The sequence below is a fragment of the Macaca thibetana genome, chromosome 15 (genome assembly GCF_024542745.1).
Source record: "Macaca thibetana thibetana isolate TM-01 chromosome 15, ASM2454274v1, whole genome shotgun sequence".
Lineage (NCBI taxonomy): Eukaryota > Metazoa > Chordata > Mammalia > Primates > Cercopithecidae > Macaca > Macaca thibetana.
Genome location: NC_065592.1, coordinates 2,233,479 through 2,257,642, shown reverse-complemented (window position 1 = coordinate 2,257,642; position 24,164 = coordinate 2,233,479). Strand labels below are relative to the sequence as shown.

The 24,164-nt window shown below is 54.5% G+C and overlaps 3 protein-coding genes across 12 annotated transcripts in view; all 3 read right to left on the bottom strand.

Moving 5' to 3' along the window:
• MRPS2 (mitochondrial ribosomal protein S2) overlaps positions 1–24,164 on the bottom strand; it is a 590,340-nt gene that overhangs the window by 12,103 nt on the left and 554,073 nt on the right. The window lies entirely within an intron of this gene.
• LOC126937095 (beta-lactoglobulin-2) overlaps positions 1–24,164 on the bottom strand; it is a 175,103-nt gene that overhangs the window by 113,984 nt on the left and 36,955 nt on the right. The window lies entirely within an intron of this gene.
• Positions 5,127–14,528, bottom strand: PPP1R26 (protein phosphatase 1 regulatory subunit 26). 6 transcript variants are annotated; one of them, XM_050759756.1, is made up of 4 exons: positions 14,179–14,426; positions 11,220–11,352; positions 9,972–10,104; positions 5,127–9,594 (listed from the first exon to the last, which is right to left on the bottom strand). In XM_050759756.1, the coding sequence occupies exon 4, from the start codon at positions 9,530–9,532 to the stop codon at positions 5,888–5,890; it is 3,645 nt and encodes a 1,214-aa protein (XP_050615713.1). In that variant the 5' UTR covers positions 9,533–9,594; positions 9,972–10,104; positions 11,220–11,352; positions 14,179–14,426; the 3' UTR covers positions 5,127–5,887. The 6 variants fall into 6 exon arrangements, with proteins under 6 accessions (XP_050615713.1, XP_050615714.1, XP_050615711.1 ...); XM_050759757.1 differs by adding an exon at positions 10,266–10,399 and having other exon boundaries at positions 5,127–10,104; positions 14,179–14,343; XM_050759754.1 differs by lacking the exon at positions 14,179–14,426 and adding an exon at positions 14,477–14,528 and having other exon boundaries at positions 5,127–10,104.

The following is a 24,164-nucleotide window of genomic DNA, read 5'->3' as shown; positions in this document are numbered from 1 at the left end:
AAAGCAGGTTAGCAACCCCAGGGTAAGATGAAGCCATCAGTCCAAATGACTGAGGTTCTTTCCCCGCCAGCCTAGAACTGTTGAACACCTGCACTGTTGCAGCAATACCGCTTCATGCAGGCAAAACCTGCAGGCAAAGTCACATCTGCAGGCAAAGTCACACCTGCAGGCAAAGTCACACCTGATGAAACCACTTCACTTGGATAACACCTCCAATTCTAGCTGAGGCGCTATAGGGGCCCAGGCTGGGAGTATCAACCAACAGCAACAGGTGCCTCCCTCCCACGGGCTTCACGGGCTCGATTCCGGCATCTCAGTTGGGCACCGAGTGCTTTAGTGGGTTGTGTCTAATAAAACGTTATTTCTGTACAGCCACTAATGAGCTGATGGAAAGTTGGACTCCATTCGTTTATTCTAAATAGAGTAAGCATCTGGAAAGATGAAAAACTCCAATACCTCTGAATTGTGAGCGTGCCCATCTCCCATGCCCAGGCGCGGGCGTGTGCCCACCAATCCGTTTCTCAGCATCTCGTAGTATTGTAAGGGCTTTCGCATTGTCACCTGGCCTGAGCCTCACACCTAGGGCAGGTCTCATCGCTGTGCCTCCCTCTCAGATGAGAAAGAGCCTCAAGGAAGTGCTGTGAGCAGGCCTCGCCGGAGCCCGCCTTGGGGACGTCCTGGAGGCGCGAGGCCATCGGCACCAGATCTGCAGATTCAGTCCTAACCTACTACGCATTTGCGAGTCATACGGAACTCCAGGGATCACAAACGTGGAGACGGAACTCCAGGGCTCACAAATGTGGACCTTCATCTTTGGAACAGATTTCCAAACTGAAATCTTGACATGCTGAGAAAAATCAAGTCCACTGATCTAACTGAATGCTAAACGGGTGTGTTTTCTGTTTGGGATTAAAGTGTTCAGAACGGAGGGTTGCAAAATGAAAAGAAAATGGCACCCATCTGTATTGCGTTCTTCCAAAATCTTGGAATTACAGGAAAGGCGATGGAAACAACAGGGTAACATCAGTTTGCAGAGATATTTGAAAAACAAAAAAAAAGGACACAGCCATTTCTGAAACCCTCTCTCTTCACTCCACAGAGCAGGCTTTGCTTTGTTTAGCCTTTTTATTCCACTCAGAAATTAAAACTAAGGCTGGGCGCGATGGCTCATGCCCGTAATCCCAGCACTTTTAGAGGCTGAGACGGGCGGATCACCTGAGATTAGAAGTTTGAGACCAGTCTGGCCAACATGGTGAAACCCTGTGTCTACTAAAAATACAAAAATTAGCCAGGAATGGTGGTGCACACCTGTAATCCCAGCTACTTGGGAGGTTGAGGCAGGAGAATTGCTTGAACCCAGGAGGCGGAGGCTGCAGTGAGCCAAGATTGCACCACTGCACTCCAGCCTGGGCGACAGAGTGAGACCCTGCCTCCAAAAAAAAAAAAAATAGTAAGAAAAATAAGTTTCATGTCGCTTACTAATCACTGAATTTTGCTGCTGAGTTGGTTTAAAACCAGCCACTCCTCTTTATTTATTTATTTTTTTGGTGAGACCGAGATTTACTCTTGTTGCCCAGGCTGGAGTGCAATGGCGCAATCTTGGCTCACCGCATCCTCTGCCTCCCAGGTTCAAGCGATTCTCCTGCCTCAGCCTCCCAGGTAGCTGGGATTACAGGCATGTGCCACCATGCCCGGCTAATTTTTGTATTTTTAGTAGAAACGGGGTTTCACCGTGTTGCCCAGGCTGATCTCGAACTCCTGACCTCAGGTGATCCGCTTGCCTCAGCATCCCAAAGTGCTGGGATTACAGGTGTGCGCCACCGCACCCGGCCAAAACCAGCCACTTCTTCAACATACATTTTCATTTATATTTCTGTATTTTTCATCAGTAACCTTTATCTTTTCATTATAGTCAATATTAGAATGGTTTCTACTACATAGTAAAATATCTTGACATTGAAAAAAAAATCTTACATTTAGTACACAAAATACCAGAAGCCTCAAAGATTTTGCAAATAATGTGATCTGTCCCCCACCGTCCCCAGCAGCCACGCCTGGGAATAAACCTGGTTGTGATTTGCAGATGTGGACTGTGGGTTTTGTGTTGTTCCCCACACCCCTTTAAACAGTCCCTTTCATTCATTTTGAGGGAGGGGGGATCCAGGGGACAATGCGTTTTCATGTTTATCTGAGCAGACAAGGTGCTAATAATTAAATGTACTGCTTGATTTTCCAAAGCAAATGTATCTCAAGCTGGGAGAACCTGCTGTCTGACCCTTCAGAGTTTGAGCAACAGATAAAATAAGGGGGACTCTTCCCTAAAGGAAGCTTCTCCCCCTATATGGGGACGTGCGTGGAGAATATCAGACAAGATCCACCAGAACTTTTTCCCTTTCCCATCCCCGTTCCCCGACATCAGGCTGACCCACCCCAGAGGACGAGAAACCTTAAAACCTGACCTCTCCCGATTCTTTGTATTGGATGAAATGGACGCTGGCTCTACTACCTGGAAAGAGAGAGGCTCTTGGGACGTGACTCACATCTAGGTCTTAATAATTACAGACTTGCAAAGAGCTTGACTTACTGACACCCCGTCCACCGGAGACTCCTACAGGGCGGGCACACATCCACTTATTCCCAAAGCGGCTCCGGGCCTGTATTTATGGGATGAGGCCGCGTTGTCACACCCGAATCTACGGAGGTGCTGGGAGACAGACTGCCAACACAGGGGTGGGCACCCGTCCTGGACAGCTCCTGGCTGCCCCAACTGCAGCCCCCTCCCATACAGGAAAACCCACTGGCAGGTGTGGACGAACCTTGGATCTTGGCCTCTTCTCTAGAACACACAGGGCGGTGTAGGGGTGAAGAAGCAACACTTTCAGGTCACGTGGCCCACGGACAATACCAGGGAATTCCAGTTTGTGAAAAGAAAGTAGGCACCAACGGACTCATCTCCAGCTGAGTCTTAAGGCACCAGTGACTCCTGAAAGCAGGACAAGAGGAGCTCCAAAGACAGCCATGATCAGCAGAACAAAGGTTGGAGGAAGCCCCGAGGAAGCCCCAGGGAAGACTCCTATGGATCGCCTGTTTTAACCCCATCAGGAGGGCCGTTTGGTCAGTGCTTGAGCAAGCCACTGTTTGTCACAGCAAAGCCTGACCCCAAGGCCCTCGGTAAGGAGCTCTGAACTGGGGACATCTTGTGCAGTTTTGAGTCCACCCCACCGGGGTGACCCCAGCGATGACATGGCACCTCTTTACAAAAACTGAAAATGGACCAAAATGTTCCATAAAGAAATGCAGGTTCCCGGAACATTCTTAGTGTGTAATTAACCCACGGTGACTGTCAGCCAAGTGGTAACTGCTCTGCATGTGGATAGCGGATGCCGTACCCACAAGGGCGGGCAGAACACGCTAACTAGGGCCGGTGACCGTGTGCTACAAACGCCATGTCCCCGAACCTTGGGAGGTCTTCTCTCTGGGGCAGCAGTAGCTCTGACCTGCACTGCAGTGTGGAGCGTTGGCAGAGGACATGGGAACGTCATGCAAGGTGTAAAGGGTCCGGGGTTTGGGGAAGACATGAGACAAGCAACCCTGGGGTGGGCATGGGGGCAGGAGTGGGAGAGGCTCAGCGCTATGTGCACTGTGGTTGGCAACGCCTCCCCTAGCAGGCCCAGGACGAGGTTTCCAGCCAACACCCCCACAGGCATTATCTAGAAATATAAATAAGGCAGGGCGGGGTGTCTCAGACCTGTCATCCCAGCACTTTGGGAGGCCGAGGCAGGCGGATCACCTGAGATCAGGAGTTTGAGACCAGCCTGGCCAACATGGTTAAACTCATCTCTACTAAAAATCCAAAACTTAGCTGGGTGAGGTGACAAACGCCTGTAGTCCCAGCTACTTGGGAGGCTGAAGCACGAGAATCGCTTGAACCTGGGAAGCGGAGGTTGCATGAGCCAAGACTGAGCCATTGCACTCTAGCCTGGGCGACAGAGTGAGACACTGTCTCGGGGGGTAAAAAAAAAAAGCAATATAAATAGAAGAGCACGGATTACATGAAACTGTTTCTCCTGGAAGCACTTAAGTGAAGCAATATGCCACAATGAAGATATCAAACACAAAAGACAGGGCTGGACAGGAACGGCAACCACAGGGACCCCGTCCCAGCTTCTGACCCAGCAGATGTTATAACTGTGGATGGCAGGCGGCACATGCCTGCATCTGGATACAAGAGTGAATTCTTGCTAAAACCCAGGGGTGCACAGTGTGTAGACAAGTCACTTGCATGTTAGAATACCAACAAGATTCAGCTCCAAAGTAAACCCTGCATGGCAGCTGAGCCACGAGGCTGACCTGGGAACCTCCAGTGACTCATGAAAGTCTGCTGAACAATTACAATGTACATGTCATGGCCCATCAGTGCCCAGCACTGCTTCCGTCTCTGTAGTAGCCACAGGCACTGCGGCAGCCTCAGAGCAGAAGGCACAGAATACCAGGGCAGCATCACAGGGCGCCAACACTGAGGACCTGAGGCTGCTGCCTTTAACCGCAGTGAAGAGGGTCCTGTGCATCCTGCCCTGGGAGGTGCCCACAGAAAGCCACCCAAAGGGCTGGCCTTGGTGTTCGGGCACACCTCTGACGGGGCTGTTTCTGGAGAGCAGGTATGGAGAACGCTTATCCCCAGGACTGGGCTTTGCACATCATCTCTGCCCTAGGTGTCTGGGGACCAAAGTTCTAAGCAGTGCTTATTGGTGTGCGCAAGAAAAGAATTTGTTTTTTGAGATAGAGTTTCACTCTCGTCACCCAGGCTGGAGTGCAATGGCACGATCACAGCTCACTGCCACCTCCGCCTCCTGGGTTCAAGCGATTCTCCTGCCTTAGCCTCCCGAGTAGCTGGGATTACAGGCATCCGCCACCACGCCTGGTTAATTTTTGTATTTTTGGTAGAGATGGGGTTTCATCATGTTGGCCAGGCTGGTCTCGAACTCCTGACCTCAGGTGATCCACCCGCCTCAGCCTCCCAAAGTGCTGGGATTACAGGCGTGAGCCACCACGCCCAGCCAAGGAAAAGGAAATTTTAAATGCATGTGTGTTATCTTTAAGAACCATGATTAAAAAAGAACAGTAACTCCATATAAAAAGAGGTTTATTTCGATGTTAGAATCATCTAGTGATTGAACAAGATTGGACATGAACCCACCCAGGCCCAGGGCTGGGCTGCAGAGCAGCTGCTGCTGACATGTGTGTGGATTTGACATGCAACAGGGAGCAGTCACGTGCTCGCTGGCCATTGTGCTTCGAAAGGTTTTTCCAACGGACGGCTGTAATTGCAGTTTTCAGGTGTGCTCTGGCCTCCAAGGACTGTGGGGCCGAGGGGGTGTCCTCTGTATAAAAAGTGCTGTCCTGGGAGCTTCCCAACGGACATCTCGGGGGCATCTGAGCGATTCCCAGGGAGGGCAGCTCGGCCTTCCTCAGGCTACCACTGCAGTCACCGCCAGCATTCTCACCAATAACCAACTAAAAAGCATCAGAGTCTCTGTGAACCTGGCTGTGATGATAAGAACCAAATGTTTTCTAATCGAAGACTTGTATGCATAACACAGAGACTGCAGTTAGGAACACCCTACAAAATCGAACAACAGTGTTTTCCAAAAATATTTTTTACATCACTTTAAATAATTTACAAAAAGCTACAAAAATCATATTTACCAGGACACGTCTGTTAAATAAAAGTTTCATGTTGGTGTACATATATACAGGGTTATGTATAACAGACCGTTTCCCCTCCCTGCAACCACAGAACCATCACACGCACGCACGGCTACACACATGGCTACGCCGCTTTCCACGAATGCACGGAACCCGGGACACGAACCCATAGCTCGAGGGCTTAGACCTTCACTACTGAGCTGCCGCCACTGTCCTCCGCGGAGGTGTCGCTGAAGTCACTGGCGTCACTGCCCAAGGCGTCCTGGTCCTGGTCATCTCTGTTGATGACCCTTCGTCGATACCTCAGGTCTAAAATGCTTTCCTCCGAGCCCGAGCTCCTCCTGTCGTGCAAACTCAGCCCTGTCTGTGCCTTCCTGCTTGGCCAGGGGCTGCTGTCCTTCTTCGCCAGCAAGTGTGGGCTTCCAAAGACAGGGCTGGGTCCGGCCTGGGCCTCCCTGAAGGCCGAGAAGGAGGGGCCCTGCAGAGGCAGCCCCAGGTGGGGGCTGAAGAGGCCGGCCTGCCTGCTCCCCCAGGAGACACCCTTTCCGAAGTGGAAGAGCTGGGTGGACAGCAGCGGGGAGAAACCCGCAAGGGGCAGGCTGGGCAGGCCCCGGCCGGGTCCCTCAGACCCCTTGTCTCTCTCACTCCCGATGCCCCCTCTCCATGCCGCATCTCTGCCTTCGGAGCGCAGCACCCACGGGCTGGGCAGCCGACTCTGGTGGGCGAAGTCACTCCAGGGCAGGGCACGGTCGGCCTGGGCTCCAGTGTCCCTCTCAGCTCCCGGGCTGGGGGTCAGGAAGCTCGGGCTCCCGCAGCCCATGTGAAAGGTTCCTCTGGCACCTCCTGCCTCGGTGCCCACGGTGGCACAGCTGGGCAGCTGACCAAAAGCACTTTTGGCAGCAGGCTCGGCCCCTCGTGGGCTCTGGTCTTTGTGAACGTAAACGTTTCTCCTGCTCACGGAGAGCCCCTTGGCGGACACACTGCCACTGGTGCTCCTGGGTGACACCGGATCCCCTCGGGCCGGAGCAGCAGGGAGCCCCTTCCCGCCCTGGCTGAACAGACCGGCTGCGCTCTGTGCTCCTGCGCTCTCTGTGCCTCGAAGCCCGTCGGCCAGATGTGGGACCCCCCTGGCCCTCTGGCTCCGTGTGCACACGCCAGGCAGTGGGGCCGGCTCCCTTCTGCACAGCACCTCTGGCCTGGCTGGGCCCCCTGTCCCGGGAGCAGTGGGGCCCTCTGCCTGAACTTCTGAACTGCTCACTGACTCTTTGGCCTTTTCCGCCAAAAACTTTCTAATCTCCAGTTCGATGCTATCGTCGCTGTCCACTGAACTGCTATCATCAGACAGGGAGCTGGGGCTGGGAGCTGGGTCCTGGGACTCCCTGGGGAATGGAATCCCTTCCGAGGCGGACGTGGAGGCAGAGGCGGAGGCAGAGGCGGGTCTCCTGACCTGGAAGGCCAGGGCCGTGTCTTGGCTCCCGGGGCCCTCCTGCTTCGTCCTCTCTGCCGTGCTGCCAAAGACACTGGGGGGTTTCTTCCAGGGGCCCTCGCCACTGTCTCTCTTGGACTTGGAGAGGCAGCTCTTCAGCACCGGCGGGCCCCTGTCTTTCCAGTCTCTCCGGAGCCCGCCCAGCTGCTCCAGGAAGTGCGTCTGGGCGGTGCTGAACCTGACCTTCTTCCTGCACGCAGCCCTGGGCTCCCTGCACCTCTTCTTGAGCTTTCGCTTGGACCTTAACAAGTCCTTGATGGCTGTGTCCAGGTCCTCGTCACTGTCCAGGGAGCTGCTTTTGTCTTCGGAGCTTTCCTTCTCTTCTAGGCGCCTCACCTCGTCTGTCTTACCCTGGCCCTGTGACACGCGAGTGTCGCCCGGTCCCCTGGCAGCGCCCTCCCCTCCCGGGGCCTCGCTGGCTTTGCCCTGGACAGGCAGGTCCCACCCCTCATGGCCAGGCTCGGCTCTCCCCTGGCTATGGTTGGCATCCTGGCCACTGTCTTTCACCACCTCCCGCGTTTTCTTGGGCGTGGATGGCCTCACATGGCCACCGCCTCTACGCTTCCTTTTGCAGCCCAGCAGTGGGTCTCGTGTTTTAGAAAGAGGGGCCTTGGGGCCGCTGGTCTGGCTGCTGAGGCCAGGCGGCAAAAGTGGAACCTGGGCAGCCTGAGGGCAGCTCTCACCTCTGGCCAGCAAACTCCCCGACTGCGCCTTGAGGGCCAAAAACGTCCGGATTTCCTGCTCAATGCTGTCATCACTGTCCACAGAGCTACTGTCGCCGTCAGAGCGGGAAGGCACGTTCGGGGAGTAGAAGACGGGGCTTGCAGACAGGGACCGGTCACCGCCCTCCACAGGGGCCGGCAGGATCGTCTTGGAAATGTCCAGGATTGCTTCTGCGCACATCAGCTCAGCAGATGTGTCTGCCCGGCATGAGGACCGTTCCACAAACTCGCTCCTGGAGGCCGGGCTCGCTGGAGGTGGAGCTTTGGTTTCCTTCAGGAGCTTGGGGGAATGGTCAGCGTCCCCCGGACCAGGGTCCGTGGTCTTGGTGGCCACTGGCTTCTTCTTGCTGAGTGTTTTCCTGTGGGTCTCGGGCAAGGCACTTTTTGGGGCGCTGCTTGTGTTGTGTGTGGAAGGATCAGGTGCTCTCTCCTCTCGGAGCTGGGCCGTCTGGGGCGGGTCCCCTTCGGCCTCCTTTCGTGTTTTCTGCAGCTGGTACAGCTGGATGGCCTCCTCGATGCCGTCGTCGCTGCTGGAGTCAGACGCCTCGGGTGCCTGTGCCAGGCTCGTGACTCGCTTTCCCCTCCTTGCTGCGCTGGTGCCCCTTTTGGTCCCACTTTTATTCTGTGCTGCTTCTGAAGGGCGGCAGGAGGTTGCTGGCTTCGTGCTGCCCTCGTTCTCCGGCGTGGTCGTGACCTTGGACCTGAGGCTTCTGGGCTGCACGTTCGTCTTCGCTAACCGGGGAGGTTTGCGGAAGGCAAACTCCTTCTGGACGCCCACGGGGCCCTGCCGAGGCACCGCCTTTGTAGCCGGCTCTTGGTGGGATTTCGAGAGTGACTTGGCCGAATGTTCATTTGCGTCTGGTTTCTTCTCCACGGACCCATCGCATTTCTGGGTCTCGTGCTGTCTCTTCTCATTCAGAAACTGTTCTATTTCCGCCCTGATGCTCTGCTCAAAGGAATCATCGCTGCTTACACTGACGGGGGAGGCGGAGCCCTGGTCCTCGCTGGATCCCGCCTGGTTGCCGGGGCCACCACCTGATCCAGGTACAAGTTTTGGTGGACACAGGGCAGTCGGAGCACTGCCGTGAGCCGGTTCCGGCTTACATCTACTGCCTCCGCCTGCGGCCCTGGAAGGCTGGGCTGTGCCTGGCTGAGCCCCACCGGCCCCGGGCTGTGTGGCTCCACTCTTTGCCTTCAGGTACTCCTGGATGGCCTCCTCAATGTCCCGGTCCACGGAATCATCACTGTCTGAATCTAGCACCAACGGGCCAAAGTCTGCAGTTTCCTCCTCCCCCATGGGGTCAAAGTCAGCAACGAGACCACACGCAGCCAGTGTGGGCGGCTCCTTGTGCACGGTGGGCTTGGCGGCCGGCCTGGCGTCGTGGCATCCCTCCGCCCTGTGACCCCTCTGCGCAGCACGCTCATCGCTGGTGCCCCGAGCAGCCCCGTCACGCTGCAGCGTGCTGATGAGCATCTGCACCCGGGCGCTCACCGACGCGCTCTCCACGCCCTCGTCAGCCTCCGAGAAGCACCCGGGGAACCTACAGCTCCCTGGCGGGCCAAAGGCCTCCCATTTGGACTGGAGAGCAACCACTGGAGGAGCGTTCATGAGAAACATTCTAGCAGACAGGGAGGGACGCGCAGAGGGGCGGCGCTTTATTTCTCTGCCGGCTTCACATCCTGGGCAGAAAGAAAGCACACGGGCGTGATGTAGCTAAGAACAGCGATAGCAGCCAGTACCAAGTGAGGCCCCAGAGGAATAGCATGTTGGGCTCACAGAGTTGAGAGAGTCGGGTGGAGCCCGATGTCCACCCAACGTCCAGCTGGCTGGGTGTCCTTGTGTGACTTACTCATGCTCCTGGGGCCTCGGATTCCTCGGCTGGGAAAGGAACAGTTTATCTGCTCCAGCCCAGGGCCGCTGGGAAGATTCAGTAAGAAAATGTTTCCAGCCACCCTCTACGGTGCCACACGGGGCACGCACGCACATCACCTCCCCACTCTTCCCTTCTCACTCCGGGCTTCCACCTTCTCTGTAAGAGGGGAGAGGTTTTATTTACCTCCAAAGGTTGGCAAGCGGTACCCATGAGACAATGTCTTCAAATGCTTCTTTGAAGGTTAAAAAGGACGACTATAAACCCAGGATCAGCACGACGTCATGCGTAGGTTTATCTTGACCCAACCAACAAGCTCCTGGAATGGAAAGTTGTATGATGTTAGCCACTCAAAAATTATTTCCCCAAACATCTTGAAGGGCTGTTTTTACTAAACCCTCTCTGTGTTAAATGTCAAATGTAAATTTGCCAGGTGGTCTCATGGGACTGTTATTCTTAGCTAACTAGCACAGAAGTCACCCTGAACACAGTGATGTCCCCCTTCTCATCCTGTGCTTCCAGATTTCAGACCAAAGGTGGCTGCCTCAGCACAAGTGCTGGGCTGAGCTTGGGACACTTTGAAGACCTGCTCACGAAAGGCCTGGGGATTGCCACTGTAGGGAGGAAGCCCAGATGGATGGCAGTCGCTTAGAACAATACCAGGGATACTGCACAGCTATTCATTCTTAACATGTTGCTCTGATCCCCGCCTGCCTACACCAAAATTGGAGGGCAAAGTGGTTCCTATGCAAGCAAGCCCCCAAGGCTTATGGACACTGAACTCCCCTTGGCTCAGAGGCGGTGGCTGCCCTCAGGACCTCAGCAGTGGGTGAAAACCAGCCCGTATGTTTTGCCTCTGTTGTGGATTCTTCTCCACCAGGAGCTTTCTCTGTTTAACCAGGCACTTTCTTCCTGACAAGCACATAATCGGGTATTTACATGCCACCATCTTTTCTCAAAAACATGAGGCTGCGGCCAGGTGCGGTGGCTCACCCCTGCAATCCAGCACTTTGGAAGGCCAAGGCGGGTGGATCACCTGAGGTCAGGAGTTCGAGATCACCCTGACCAATATAGTGAAACTCCACCTCTACTAAAAAAATACAAAAATTAGCCGGGCGTGGTGGTGCATGCCTGTAATCCTAGCTACTTGGGAGGCTGAGGCAGAACTGCTTGAACCCGGGAGGCAGAGTTTGCAGTGAGCTGAGATAGCGCCACTGCACTCCAGCCTGGGCGACAGAGTGAGACTCCATTTCAAAAAGAAAAAAGAAAAGAGAAAGAAAAAAAAGGTGAAGCTGGCCACCTACACACAGATGAGCCCAAAAGGGGTAACTAGCCATTAACCAGAGGGAGAGACAGATTCAGAAGTAAGTCATTTGCTAGTACCAATTTGTGCTCTAAAAGGGAAACTAAAATACAAGAATTACTTGAAATTACTTGAAATTCTCTGAGTCCAGGTTGACTGTGATCCAACTGCAGTCAGTGTTCCCAAACGGCCCAGGGATCAGGTCCTCATCACTCCCCTTACACGCCGAGGCATCCTCTCTCTGCTTTTTCAATAGACGTTTGACTACCAGAATCAAAGAGAATCAGAGGCATCTAGTTACAGGCTGAAGCTACAGTTCATCAGTTTTTTTTTGGGGGGGGAAAGAAATACCATTAAGGGCTCAAAATTAACTTTTGAAGGAACTTACTCTAAGATATTTAACCACAAGTACAAATACATTTAACTTAACGTATTAAGACAAATACATTTAACCACAAGCAATGTCTAGCTATCCTGGACAACAGATCTGATGCTAGCTGAAGTGACCGTGATGGGGCACATATGTGACATTATCCACTAGTTCTCAAATTCTGGCCACCCACTGCGGCCCATGACATCTCCCGTAAAGTCCCCTTCTGGAGAGATTCCCCACTGACACAGAGCACTGAGGACCAACAATGCGGTAGGAGCTCTCTCACTGGCTAGCAGACCCATGCCTGCCTTACTGTAGGTGTTATTCAAACTGCCTCTGCAAAATGACATCAATGATAAAACATTTGCATTAGCCTTGGGCTGAGGAGAGTCTAAATTAAGACTATTAGCTCCTTAAACAGTACTACTACCTTAAGAAAACGGGCCCAAGTCAGTGTCTTTCCACTAGATGACGAGGTGGGGGAGGGGAGTTTTCCTGGAGAAATACTCTGTTCTCCAGCAGCCACGTTTACAGCTTCTGACTGATTGCAGAGAGGGCCTGGACACCTAGTGAACAGTTTTCTAAGTTGTCAAATCACCTAGTCCAAGAATGGTATTAAAAAATCTGGTCGGGCGCGGTGGCTCAAGCCTGTAATCCCAGCACTTTGGGAGGCCGAGACGGGTGGATCACAACGTCAGGAGATCGAGACCATCCTGCCTAACACGGTGAAACCCCAGTCTCTACTAAAAAAAAAATACAAAAAACTAGCCGGGCGAGGTGGCGGGCGCCTGTAGTCCCAGCTACTCGGGAAGCTGAGGCAGGAGAATGGCTTGAACCCGGGAGGCAGAGCTTGCAGTGAGCTGAGATCCGGCCACTGCACTCCAGCCTGGGCGACAGAGCAAGACTCTGTCTCAAAAAAAAAAAAAAAAAAAAAAAAATCTGGCCAGGTGCAGTGGCTGATGCCTGTAATCCCAGCACTTTGGGAGGCTGAGGCAGGTGGATCACCTGAGGTCAGGAGTTTGAGACCGGCCTGGCCAATATGGTGAAACCCCTCTTCTGCTAAAAATACAAAAATTAGCTAGGCATGGTGGTGTGTGCCTCCCAACTACTGGGGAGGCTGAGACAGGAGAATTGCTTGAACCCGGGAGGCAGAGGTTGCAGTGAGCTGAGATGGCGCCACTGCACTCCAGCCTGGGCGACAGAGCAAGACTCCATCTCAAAACAAAAACAAAAATGAAAACAAAAACAAAAACAGAACAAAAACAAAATCGAGGGGGGGGTCTCCCCGGGACAGCTTGTGGCTTTAAAACATTATGCAAGATGAATCATTCTTGAAAAGCCCCCTGGTTCGGGGATGGTGACTCATGCCTGTAATCCCAGCACTTTGGGAGGTGGAGGTGGGTGGATCACTTGAGGCCAGGAGTTCGAGACCAGCCTGGCTAACATGGTGAAACCCCATCTCTACTAAAAATACATAAATTAGCTGGGTGTGGTAGCCCACGTCTGTAGTTCCAGCTACTCCGGGGGCTGAGGCATGAGAATCGCTTGAACCTGGGAGGCCGAGGTTGCAGTGGGGCAGGCTTTGTCAAACTGCTGCCCCAGGATACGGTCTTGAGGGTGGCTGTGGGGACACCCAGCACCTGCACCCCAAAGCCATACGGTGTCAGATTTTAGGAAGCGGTGGAGAACACTCGGTACCTTCTCGGTCCAGACATCAATATTCCGGAGAGAACCAAAGCACCCACACTGGGCCCTCGCCATCCTAACAGTCTGCCCACCTGTGAGAAACGCCCCCAAATACTCTACATTTCTTGGTTGGCCGAAAAGCAGCTCAGCGAGCAGTCTTACCTCCCAGGTGGGGTTTTCCCCCAGGGTAAGGAGGCCAGGGTCTGCAGGCCAGGGAGAGGAGCCCCGGTGCAGGAGCGGGCGGGGCAGCAGGAGGGCCCGCTCCAGCCACCCAGAAGTGGGCGTGGGCTAGAATTCCGTTCCCAGCCTTCCAGAAGCTGCAATTTTACAACCTCACAACAAGCGTCCCCTAGCAAAGCTGCACCGCCATTTCCTGTGCTTGGGAACTGGAGGCAAGGTGAGCCCCTCCCGACCTCCCCCGACTCCCGAGCTCGGGCTACTCACGGCCTGCGGGCTGGGCAGTGTCCCCCACGGGAGCTCCCCTCCCCGAGAGCGCGCTCACCCCAGCCGCTTGGATCGGCGACCTAGTCCTTGGCCCGGCGGGAGCGAACGCCTCCCAGGGAAGAGGCCGGGCCTCCAAGCAGGTCTGCACCCCCGGAGTTATGTTTCTGGGATCCGAGGACTCGCGAGCTTGGGGCCCGGGAGAGCGGCCACCCTCCCGGAAGCTCCGCCTGGCGCAGGGCGTGAACCTCAGTCTCCAGGCCGGCCGGGCCGCGGCCATTCTCGGAGGGCAGCGGGCGCCCCGGGCCGGGCCCAGGCTCCCCACCGCGGGCCCTCACCTGCGCCTCACCTGGGGCTCCAGGAGCGCGGGGCGCGCGGACCGACAGTCGCACGGAGGCCAGAGCCAGGACCCCGGTCCGGGGTACGGAGCAGCCCCGGCGCCGATCCCCGTCTGCCTGCCCCGGGGAGCCCCCGCCGCCCGCCCGCCGCGGCCTGCACGGCGCGCCGGCCCCGGCCTGGCCGGCCCTCCTGTCCCCGGCCCCCAGCTTCCCAGCCCCCGAAACCCCCGGCCCAGCGCTGCACCCGCTCACCTCGGCCAGTTCCCCGCCGCCCGCCGCGCGGACCCCGCCTGCGCCCGCGTCCCACGTCCCGGGGGAGGCGGCGGGCCGGGGGCGGGCCGGAGGCTGCGGGGCCGGCGCGCTCCGCCCTCGGCCCGGGCGCGGGGAGGGGGCGCAGGGGCGTCCGGCCGAGCCCCCCGCCTCCCCGCCTCCCCGCGCGCCGCCGCTGCCGCCGCCCCGCGCCCGGGCCGCGCCGTGGGAAGCGCGGGAGGGGAGGGGCGGGGCGGGGGGCGGGGCGACCCCCCCAGGCCGCCCCCTCCCCGCGACCTACCGGGCGGTGGCGGCGGCGGCCGCGCTCCGGAAGCCGTGCCCGTGGCTGGGCATCATGGGAATGGCACGGCCGAGTTCCGGGGGAGGCGCGCGGCCCGGCCGGACCCCCGCCCGCGAGAGCGCGCCCACCTGCCGCAGCGCCGGCGCCCCGGGGACGCCCCCGCCCCGCCCTGCCGGGTTCGGACGCGGCCCCCTCCGCGGGGGTGCGGGGCGAAGCCGCTTGGGTCGGACCGAGCTCCGTGCTGCCCGGCTCCAGTGCCGCGGCTGCCTCCGGGGGGCGCGCAGGGGGCGCGGGGTCGCCGGGAAGTTCTGGGCGCGGGGGGCGTGGCCGTGGGAAAGCGCTCGGGGCCGCGGGGAGGGAGCGTGCGGGGCCCCGGCCGCCAGCCGAGTTCCTCCCCGAAGTTCGGGGGGGCTCCGGGCTGAGCCGGGCCTGCCCGCCCCTCCAGCCCCACGGCCTTGGGCTGGGGTCGGGGGCGGCCTCCGCGTGTCCCGGTGGCTGCCCCACCCGAGCTTGCGGCGGGGAGTGGATGCACGGCCTGCCCGGGGCGGCGGCTCCTGGAGCACACCTGCCGCCAGGTTCGGGGGAGGGAACAGTTTCTAGGAACTGCCCTGGACCTTGAGGCCGCTGCTGTTTCTGCTTCTGCTGCGCACTGACCATGTGACCTTGAGTCTTTCCCGGTTTGTTTTATAAAAGGTCCAGGGTGTGTGCCCGAGGTTGGCGGTGGCCGGTGGCCCGGGTGTGCTCAGCATCCCCAGGCGGCGGGGAACGGGCAGACCCGACTGGATCCTCCCTCAGCGCCCACTCGTGGAAGGGGCAGATGGTGCGCAGGGCACCGCGCTGCTTCTCTAAGCCCCCTGGGCCCTGATCCACACGTGTCTGGGAGATGAATTTGTGGGTTCGGTTCCTGTCTAGAAAGTGTCAGAAATTTGATAGGATCAAAATCAGAGACTTGCCTTGGAGAGGTGCTTCTAGTCATGCCAGCCTGGGAAGCTGGAGGGCCAATTTTGGGGTTAGGAAACCCATTAAAGCATTGTTTTAATGCTTTCGTGAATTTTTTCCAAAAACAATTTTTTTTTTCTCATAAAATAATACTCTTTCATTACCAAACTTTGGGGGAGATGATCTAATGAATAAGATGACTTTCCAGAGACAGGGACTGTTAAGGTTTTGGCGTGCTGCTTCACAGGTTTTAAAACAGTGCTGTGGTGAACAGCTTTCCTGATGCGTCCTTAGAGCAGCTCTGAGCGTTTCCTGCGGGCAAATCCCTAGAAGAGGCCGGCGGACCAAAGACTATGCTGCGTTTTGCCAAAATGCCCTCCAGAAACGCGGGACCAGCCTGCCGTCCACTCACTGGTGAGCGGGCATGCCCGCTTGCCTGTCCTTTTGCCAGCCCTGAGATGCTGTCATTGCATTATGTCTTTGGCAGTCTGATAGGCGAAACAGCCCTTTTCATCACTGGAATCCTAATTTCTTTGACTGCTGGTGATGTTGAACATTTTTCATTTTATTATTGGCCATTTGGAAAATTGCCTGTCTATGTTCTTTGCCCATTTTTTGTTTTTCTGTTGGGCTGTGTGTCTTTTTCTTAGGGATTCCAAGAGCTTGTTACTGTAAGGAATTTAGCCCTTCTCTGTTCCATATGCTACTCTGTACAAGAGTGTAAATGCAATGTGTGGACGGGCGCGGTGGCTCACGCCTGTAATCCCAGCACTTTGGGAGGCCAAGGTGGGCAGATCACCTGAAGTCAGGAGTTTGAGACCAGCCTGGCTAACATGATGAAACCTCGTCTCTACTAAAAATACAAAAATTAACTGGGTGTGGTGGCGGGTGCCTGTAATCCCAGATCTCAGGAGGCTGAGGCAGGAGAATTGCTTGAACCCAGGAGGTGGAGGTTTCAGTGAGCCGACATCGTGCCACTACAGTCCAGCCTGGGCGACAGAGCGAGACTCTGTCTCAAAAAACAACAACAACAACAAACTGTTTTGTACAACAGTACAATAACACAGAGTATTATACAGTAGTACAGTATACTCTTGTACATTGCATTTAGTTTTCTGTCATTTTTCTTTTGACTTTGGATTTTGTTTTTTTTAACTTTTTTTGTTTTTTGAGACAGGGCTTACTCTGTGTATACTCAGGCTGGAGTGTACTGGCGTGATCACAGCTCACTGCAGCCTCAACCTCCCCAGGCTCAGGTGATCCTCCCACCTCAGCCTCCCCAGTAGCTGGGACTACAGGTGCACGCCACCACGCCTGGCTAGTTTTTTTTGTTTTTGTTTTTGTAGAGATAGGGTTTTGCCACGTTCCCCAGGCTGGCCTTGAACTCCTGGGCTTGAGTGATCCACCCTCCTTGGCTTCCCAAAGTGCTGGGATTACAGATGTGGGCTACTGTGTCTGGCCTTTTTATTTTTTTTACTACGTAGAGGTTTAAAGTTCTTCTGTAGCTAAATCTATCAAGTTTTCTTTTGTGGTTTCTGGCTTTGGGGTAAGGCCTGGGATAGCTTTTACCACTCTAAGATTTCGTAATCATTCACCAATTTAATCCCTGCATTCCAAAGTAAGAGAGCAGCGTAGGGCATGGAGGAGTGTGACCTAGGGCTTTCGGGAGATTCCTGGGCCAGAGTGTATGGCACGTAATAAACAGTTTCTCAAAACAGCAAGCACTTGTACTCCTTTTTGAAGCTACCGACGTTCAGAGATTGGTTGTTTGGTGCTTTTTATTTTTTTATCAAATTCTTAGGAGGCCTCAACAGTGCGTTGTGAGGCCTTCATTGGAGGAACAAGGAGGGGGCGTCTGTCATTGTCAGACTCTCCTGTTGTGAGAGGCGCTGGCCTTGGCCTTGGGACTCCCTAGTCAGGCTCCTCGCTGTGCAGTTGGTGCCTCCGGGGGTCACACACAGGGTCACCTTCATTATCTGCCATGGAGGAAGTGAGGACTCCTGGCATCTTTCCACCTAGCCCAGGGCTCTGCTGTCCATGGTGGATGAGCGGTGGCAGCAGGGACAGGTGCAGAGGGCTTCACGTCTCACCTGAGGAGCTCTGGTGGGCTCTTGGGCCCCTGTGTGGCTGTTGCTCCCCTCTGGGCCTCCGCTTGGCCTTCTGTGAAGGGCACAAAGAGTCCAGTGGGACCACATCAAGGTCACTCTCCATGTGGAGTGGAGAGACCACCTGGGAGAGATGGCTGAGGGCCTGCTGGGGACCAAAGTCTGAGCTCATGAGAAAAGCCAGCAGTCAGTCCCTCTGTGGCTATTTTCCTTTACAGAATTAGTGACATTGTCATAATTAAAGAAAACTCAAGGGCTGGGCTCGGTGGCTCACGCCTGTAAACCCAGCACTTTGGGAGGCTGAGGAGGGCGGATCGCCTGATACCAGGAGTTGGAGACCAGCCTGGCCAGCATGTTGAAACCCTGTCTCTACTTAAAAAAAAAAAAAAGGCCGGGCACGGTGGCTCAAGCCTGTAATCCCAGCACTTTGGGAGGCCAAGACGGGTGGATCACAAGGTCAGGAGATCGAGACCATCCTGGCTAACCCGGTGAAACCCCGTCTCTATTAAAAAATACAAAAAACTAGCCGGGTGAGGTGGCGGGCGCCTGTAGTCCCAGCTACTTGGGAAGCTGAGGCGGGAGAATGGCCTAAACCCGGGAGGCGGAGCTTGCAGTGAGCTGAGATCCGGCCACTGCACTCCAGCCTGGGAGACAGAGTGAGACTCCGTCTCAAAAAAAAAAAAAAAAAAAAAAAAAAAAAAAAAAAAAAAAAAAAAATTAGCTGGGTCTGGTGGTGCACGCCTGTAATCCCAGCTCTCAGGAGGCTGAGGCAGGAGAATCGCTTGAACCAAGCATGGGAGACTGTCTCAAAACAAAAACAAAAACAAAGAAACTCAAAGAAGGCAGCATTTCTCCACCACACAAGGAAGCTTCCACAGTCCCCCGGGAGGACGCAAGGGTGAAGGCACCCGAGACCCAGCTGGCACGAGGACACAGTGTCTGTTGGGAGGTCATCTTGCTGTGTCTGTTAACTATAAAGTACAAGTCACATTTGAGTGTTGCTTAGCCCTTTGTCCCGAAGTTACGTGCACACAGTTTGTCCAGGCATGCGCTGACGAGGACTGCTCCAACCTTGTCAAAGCGGAGCCCCCTAAGTGACCAGATGGGGACAGCGAAATGAACCCTGGTACCTCCTGCACCGCTGGGCCTCTGCTGGAAGGGAGGTAGGTCCATGTGCCCCAGTGTGGAAGGAGTCCAGGGAGCGTAAGAAAATGGGAAAAGCTTGCAGCAGAATGATGTGAAGAGTCACCCCAGTACACGTTCAGAGGCAGAGTGGGCTGGCGCGCCACCTCACAGAACACGCACGAAGATGTCGGGACCCAGGTGAGCGGCCTGAGCGGAAGGCCAGCAAGGGGGAGGGGACGTTTTGGTGTTGTCTTTTGGTGTTGTCTTCTTTTATACCATTTAAAATTTCAAAACAGTGAGCATACCGGTCTCACGCCTGTAATCCCAGCACTTCGGGAGTTGGAGGTGGAGGTGGGTGGATCACTTGAGGTCAGGAGTTTGAGACTAGCCTGGCCAACGTGGTGAAAACCCGTCTCTACTAAAAATACAAAAAAAAAAAAAAAATTAGCCAGGCGTGGTGGTGGGTGCCTGTAATCCCAGCTACTCTGGAGGCTGAGGCAGGAGAATTGCTTGGGCCCCATAGGTGGAGGTTGCGGTGAGCCGAGGTTGCACCATTGCACTCCAGCCTGGGTAGCAAGAGCAAAACTCCGTCTCAAAATAAATAAATAATAAATAAAATAAAAAATAGAACGGTGAGCTCTCCTCTCCTTTGTACATAAACCGACACATATAGGCTGTTTAACAGAAGGACATGAATATTCATGACCATGAGCACAGCCCTGCAAACGCTTACCTGTCCATGGAGACCTGCCACCAGGTGAGGCAGCTGACGCTCCCCATCCTGACCCAGAGTCCGCAGAAAGGGGGCCAGTCCCTTCCCACCCGGGTCCAAGGAGCCCACTTGATTCAGTCTTTAGAAGTTCTATTTCTGCGAAAGAATTTTCGAAACCATTTACCCCAGAAATGACTCTCAATGGCTTTATGTGGATTCATTTCTTGATCGTTATGTTCTTAGAATTTTCCTGGCGTGAATTTTACCCAATTTATTACTTATAATGTCAGGAGACAACGTGATTTGATGATGATCTGTTTATGAGGGAGCATTTTAAACTGAAGCGGAAAATAGGCCCCCCAAGACAGAATTATTCAGGAGGCCCCGCGTGCATCGTCATTGGGAAACGAGGACACGTCACCTTGGATTTATTCAAGAGCAGGATGCCTCCAATTCAGGATCTGGGAGAAAAATGACTTTCTTGCTCTGATTCCTTGCAGAAAATACATTGGGCGAGGGCCCTTATTCTTACTAGACACTGTTGCTATGTTTGCTCCTCTCCTCAAACAGGAGGGCCTGGAGGGGTCAGCAGGAGTGTGGTGGGACAGGTGGCCCCCTCCTCAAAGGCAGGAAAACCTTGCAGAGAAAAGGCAAAGGTGACAAAGGCCAAAGGAAGTGAGCATCTCTGACCCAGACGACCTCTTGGACAGGAGCCTGCCCAGGGCAGGGGAGCTGCATGGACTTGAGAAGGTCATGTGTGAGGGTTTGGCCGGGGCACCCCCAGGACAGGATGGGGCAGGGGGTAGCCGAGAGGTCACATGGCCACAATGGAGGCTTCAGCTGCCCCTGGGGGACCTCAGCCTGGGCGTGTCATTTGGGCTGGGCAGCCGGGGACCATGGAGTGCTCCTGCCCTGAAGGGGGCCGAGGCAGCTGCCCTGTGTCACCCCAACTTCCCTAGGACCCTCCTTCCTTGGGAAGCAGCCATTGGAATCTCTTACTTCAGAAACTCTGCTAGAAGCTCATTTTCTTCATCTCTTAGGCAGAGAGGTAGTTCACTTGTTAAGTCTCTCTAAGAAATGTTATCTCAACCATGTTCAGTGGAAGAGGCTGGTAAAGCTGTATCAGGAATGATAAGCTGATAAGACTTAGCTTTACAACTCTGAAATAGGATGTTAGCAGTCAAGGTTAAAGTGATGGCCAATGTGATGAGGGAAACAGTTTCTTCCTCTCACGTTTCCACACTCTTGTTATATGAAGGTGGTGCAGAGTAAAAATGAGAAAGGTCACAGTTTTCTTGAGTCTCAAAAATTTCCCCTAGATCCATGGAAATGATTCTATTTCAGTTTCCCTTTGGCAGAAAGAAGAGGGTCTCTACTGCACGTTCTTGTAGTTTTGGAAAGGCAATACAGAACATTTGATGTTTTTGTATGCAAACCTACTCATGATGTCCTGAATCACTTTATTCTGAGGTAGGGGAGGGTAAGGAGCCTCTGCAAGTCTTGATACAGATTTGTAGTTTCTGGCTGGGCACAGTGGCTCACGCGTGTAATCTCAGCACTTTGGAAGGCTGAGGCAGGCGGATCGCTTGAGCCCGGAAGTTTGAGACCAGCCTGGGCAACATAGCAAGACTCTGTCTCTAAAAAAAAAGAAAAAAAATATGCATATATATATTTCTACCTACATCTGTGGACCCAGCTACTCAGGAGACTGACGTGGGAGGATCGCTTGAGCCCAGGAAATTGAGGCTGCAATGAGCTCTGATCGTGCCACTGCACTGCAGCCTGGGCAACAGAGCAAGACCCTGTCTGAAATATAAATCTATAGATTTTTTTTGTATGTAGCAGTTAGTTTGGCGCTGTAGAGAAAAGTAGGACTGCCTGGAAGCTGTACCTTGCACCAGCCTAGGACCACCCAAGGCCAGAAGGCATTGAGGGCTGAGCATCCGGAAGAGGCAGGTGTCCCAAACCCCTCTATGCCCCAGAAGACACTGCCTAGCTTCAACCTAAGGTAACCTTCAAAACCACTCCTGCCACAGTGCAGCAGTATTTCCCGGGGAGAAACATCTGCCCACTTTTCTCTCAGCCTGCTAGTCAGGAAAGGAGATGGTAAGGTCTACTTTGAGGGATCATGACACCCCGAGCTCATGTTAGAAAGGGAAGCGAGATGGCATGGAATCTACTTGTGGCCGCACACAAAGCTGGACCTTAGGGTGGGCTCCCTTTGCCACCTGTGGGCTTCAGAAGGTCCCATCTGTGATGGTGGGTTCAGTGAGGAGGGAGACCCCTTTCCAAGGGTCTTCCTTGCAGAGATGGCTGGGAACCAAGGGTGCGCACAGATTGGGGCCGGCAGATCCTGAGGAGGGCGGCTGCTTTCGTTTTTTTTCGTCCCTTGAATCAGAAGTTCAGATGTAGCATTTCCCTGGGAGTCTGGGCTTTTGATTGTTCTGTTTTCCTTTTTAAGTTTTTGATCAGCAGTGTTTTGTTTCACAAGTGGGACCGATGAGCGGAGTGCTACTGTGTGGTCGCCCCCACATCTGACTCACCTCAATGACCAGGATGGGAGCAAAGCACAGGTGAGCTGCCCTGCCAGGCCCCTGCGGAGGTGGCGCATGCATGGAGACAGCTGTGGGTGCGGAGGTGAACACTCCCATTCCAAGCCCATTGCCCAGAGGGGAGAGCTGGGGGACAGAGGCGAAAGCACTCCCAGACCAAGCCTGTTGCCCGGAGACCCCTTCTTGTTTCTGTGGCAGCAGCTGCGGACCTTTCCACCTGCGTTCTGAAACCGGCGTCTCCGGTTACAATCTAAGAGGTTGTTCAGTCACGCTCCTGAAGGCAAAAGGAGGTTGGCCAGTAAGAAAGATGTAAACCCTAGACGTAGTTCTTAGCGTGGAAGTCGCTGGAGAACTTCCAGTGTGGGCCATGGGGATCACCGAGGCTTTTATGCAGGTAGCTGAGCTGGGTGACCAGCTGCCTGGTTAACAGTTGGGCAGAGGCGAGCTATTTTTGTGCTCTGTGCCGTCTACCTACAGCTTGTGCACATCAACACAGTATGAACTGTGACGTTTTGCTCGGAATCAAGTGAAGGCGTTCAGGAGTAAGTTTTACAACAGAAGACGGGCTCAGAAGCAGACCATCTGAGTCGGGGGAGAGAGGTGACAACTAGTCAGGCACCCTCGAATCCCAGGCTGTGATTATCTGCAGCCTCTGTCACCCAGGATGAAAGGGGATGGAAAAGCCGTGCATACCCTTGGTGAAAATGCCACTCTTGCTCTTAAAGGATGGAGCAGGACATCTGACACAATCCCAAGTCTCCACGGAGGCAGGGGCATGGCCGGCAGCTGTAGACCACAGCCTCTGGGCTCTGGCGTGGAGGAAGAAAAGGAAACCAGCACAGAATTATTATTATTATTATTATTTTTTGAGATGGAGTCTTGCTCTGTCCCCAGGCTAGAGTGCAGTGGTGCGATCTCGGCTCACTGCAGCCCCTACCTCCAGGATTCAAGCGATTCTCCTATGTCAGCCTCCCGAGTAGCTGGGATTACAGGTGCTGGCCACCACGCCAAGCTAATTTTTGTATTTTTAGTAGAGGCGGGGTTTCCCCGTGTTGGCCAGGCTGGTCTCCTGACCTCAGACGATCCTCCCGCCTTGGCCTCCCAAAGTGCTGGGATTACAGGCGTGAGCCACCGCGCCCAGCCCAGCTTTGTGAAAATTCTGAAGAATCAAGAGCAGACTGGGAAAGTGGGTCCTTGGTCTTTAAGGCTCAGCTTAGGGAGGTGACAGCTGTCTGCAGCCGCGTCTAGGAAGCCGAATAGCTGGGACTACAGGCGCGTGCCACCATGCCTGGCTAATTTCTGCAGCCGTGTCCAGGAAGTGGTCCATGGTCAAGGGAGAACCCTGGAATCTGAGCGTGGAGGAAGGTATTGCACGGTCCCCAGACACCCCGAAACATTTTTTCAGAGCCATCTGAGAAGCAGCCCTGTCTGGGTCATTGCGATAGACAGAGGACACAGCGTGGGGTGCAGAGGACCCAGCCTGGCCCTGAGGCTGAACCGGCTGAACATATCCTGAAGACTATGGAGGCGGAGCTCTGCTGCCCCCAAACCCCGGGATAGACACAGGAAGATGAGCCTGTGCTTTGTACACCAAAGAAAATGGCTGAGGAGCTTCCGTCAATTGAGAGGTTTATTTTGCCGGGGTTGAGGATGTGCCCAGGAGAAAGTGTCGGTAAACCGGACCCCCAACTTCAGGAAAAGGATGGGCTCCGCGGGCTGGGTGGGTCCGAAGGAGCACAGGAGGAGCTGTGGCCTGCACGATTTCCAAAGAAGGTGTGAATACTTCAGTATTCAAAGAGAAAAGAGCAGGCAGTAGGGAAAAATGGAAAGAAAAAAATGGGAGGATAGATAAAAGAGGCCAGCAGTTGCATTCTTTTGAGGTGTTGATGAGCCTTCCCTGAATCCCCGTTTTACATGTGAAAGGGGGAAGAGGAACAGTAAACTGTGCATTCATCCTGTGCTCTGCGAACCTGCATCTTTACCTAGGAAGAACAGTAGAGGAGGGAGTCAAAGATGAGTTTGTCTCCAGTGAGCGGAGGGAAGACTTCTAGTCCGGTCTTTGTCCCTTACCTGTGCAGATAAGCTGTTAATTTACACTGTCAGAGTGAAATTCAATAGAACTCTGTTTTAGGACAAAGTTCTAGGAAAAGAAAAAAAAAAATGTGTGGCCTGTAATCCCAGCACTGTGGGAGGCCGAGGCAGGCAGATCACCTGAGGTCAGGAGTTTGAGACCAGCGTGGCCAACATGGTGAAAC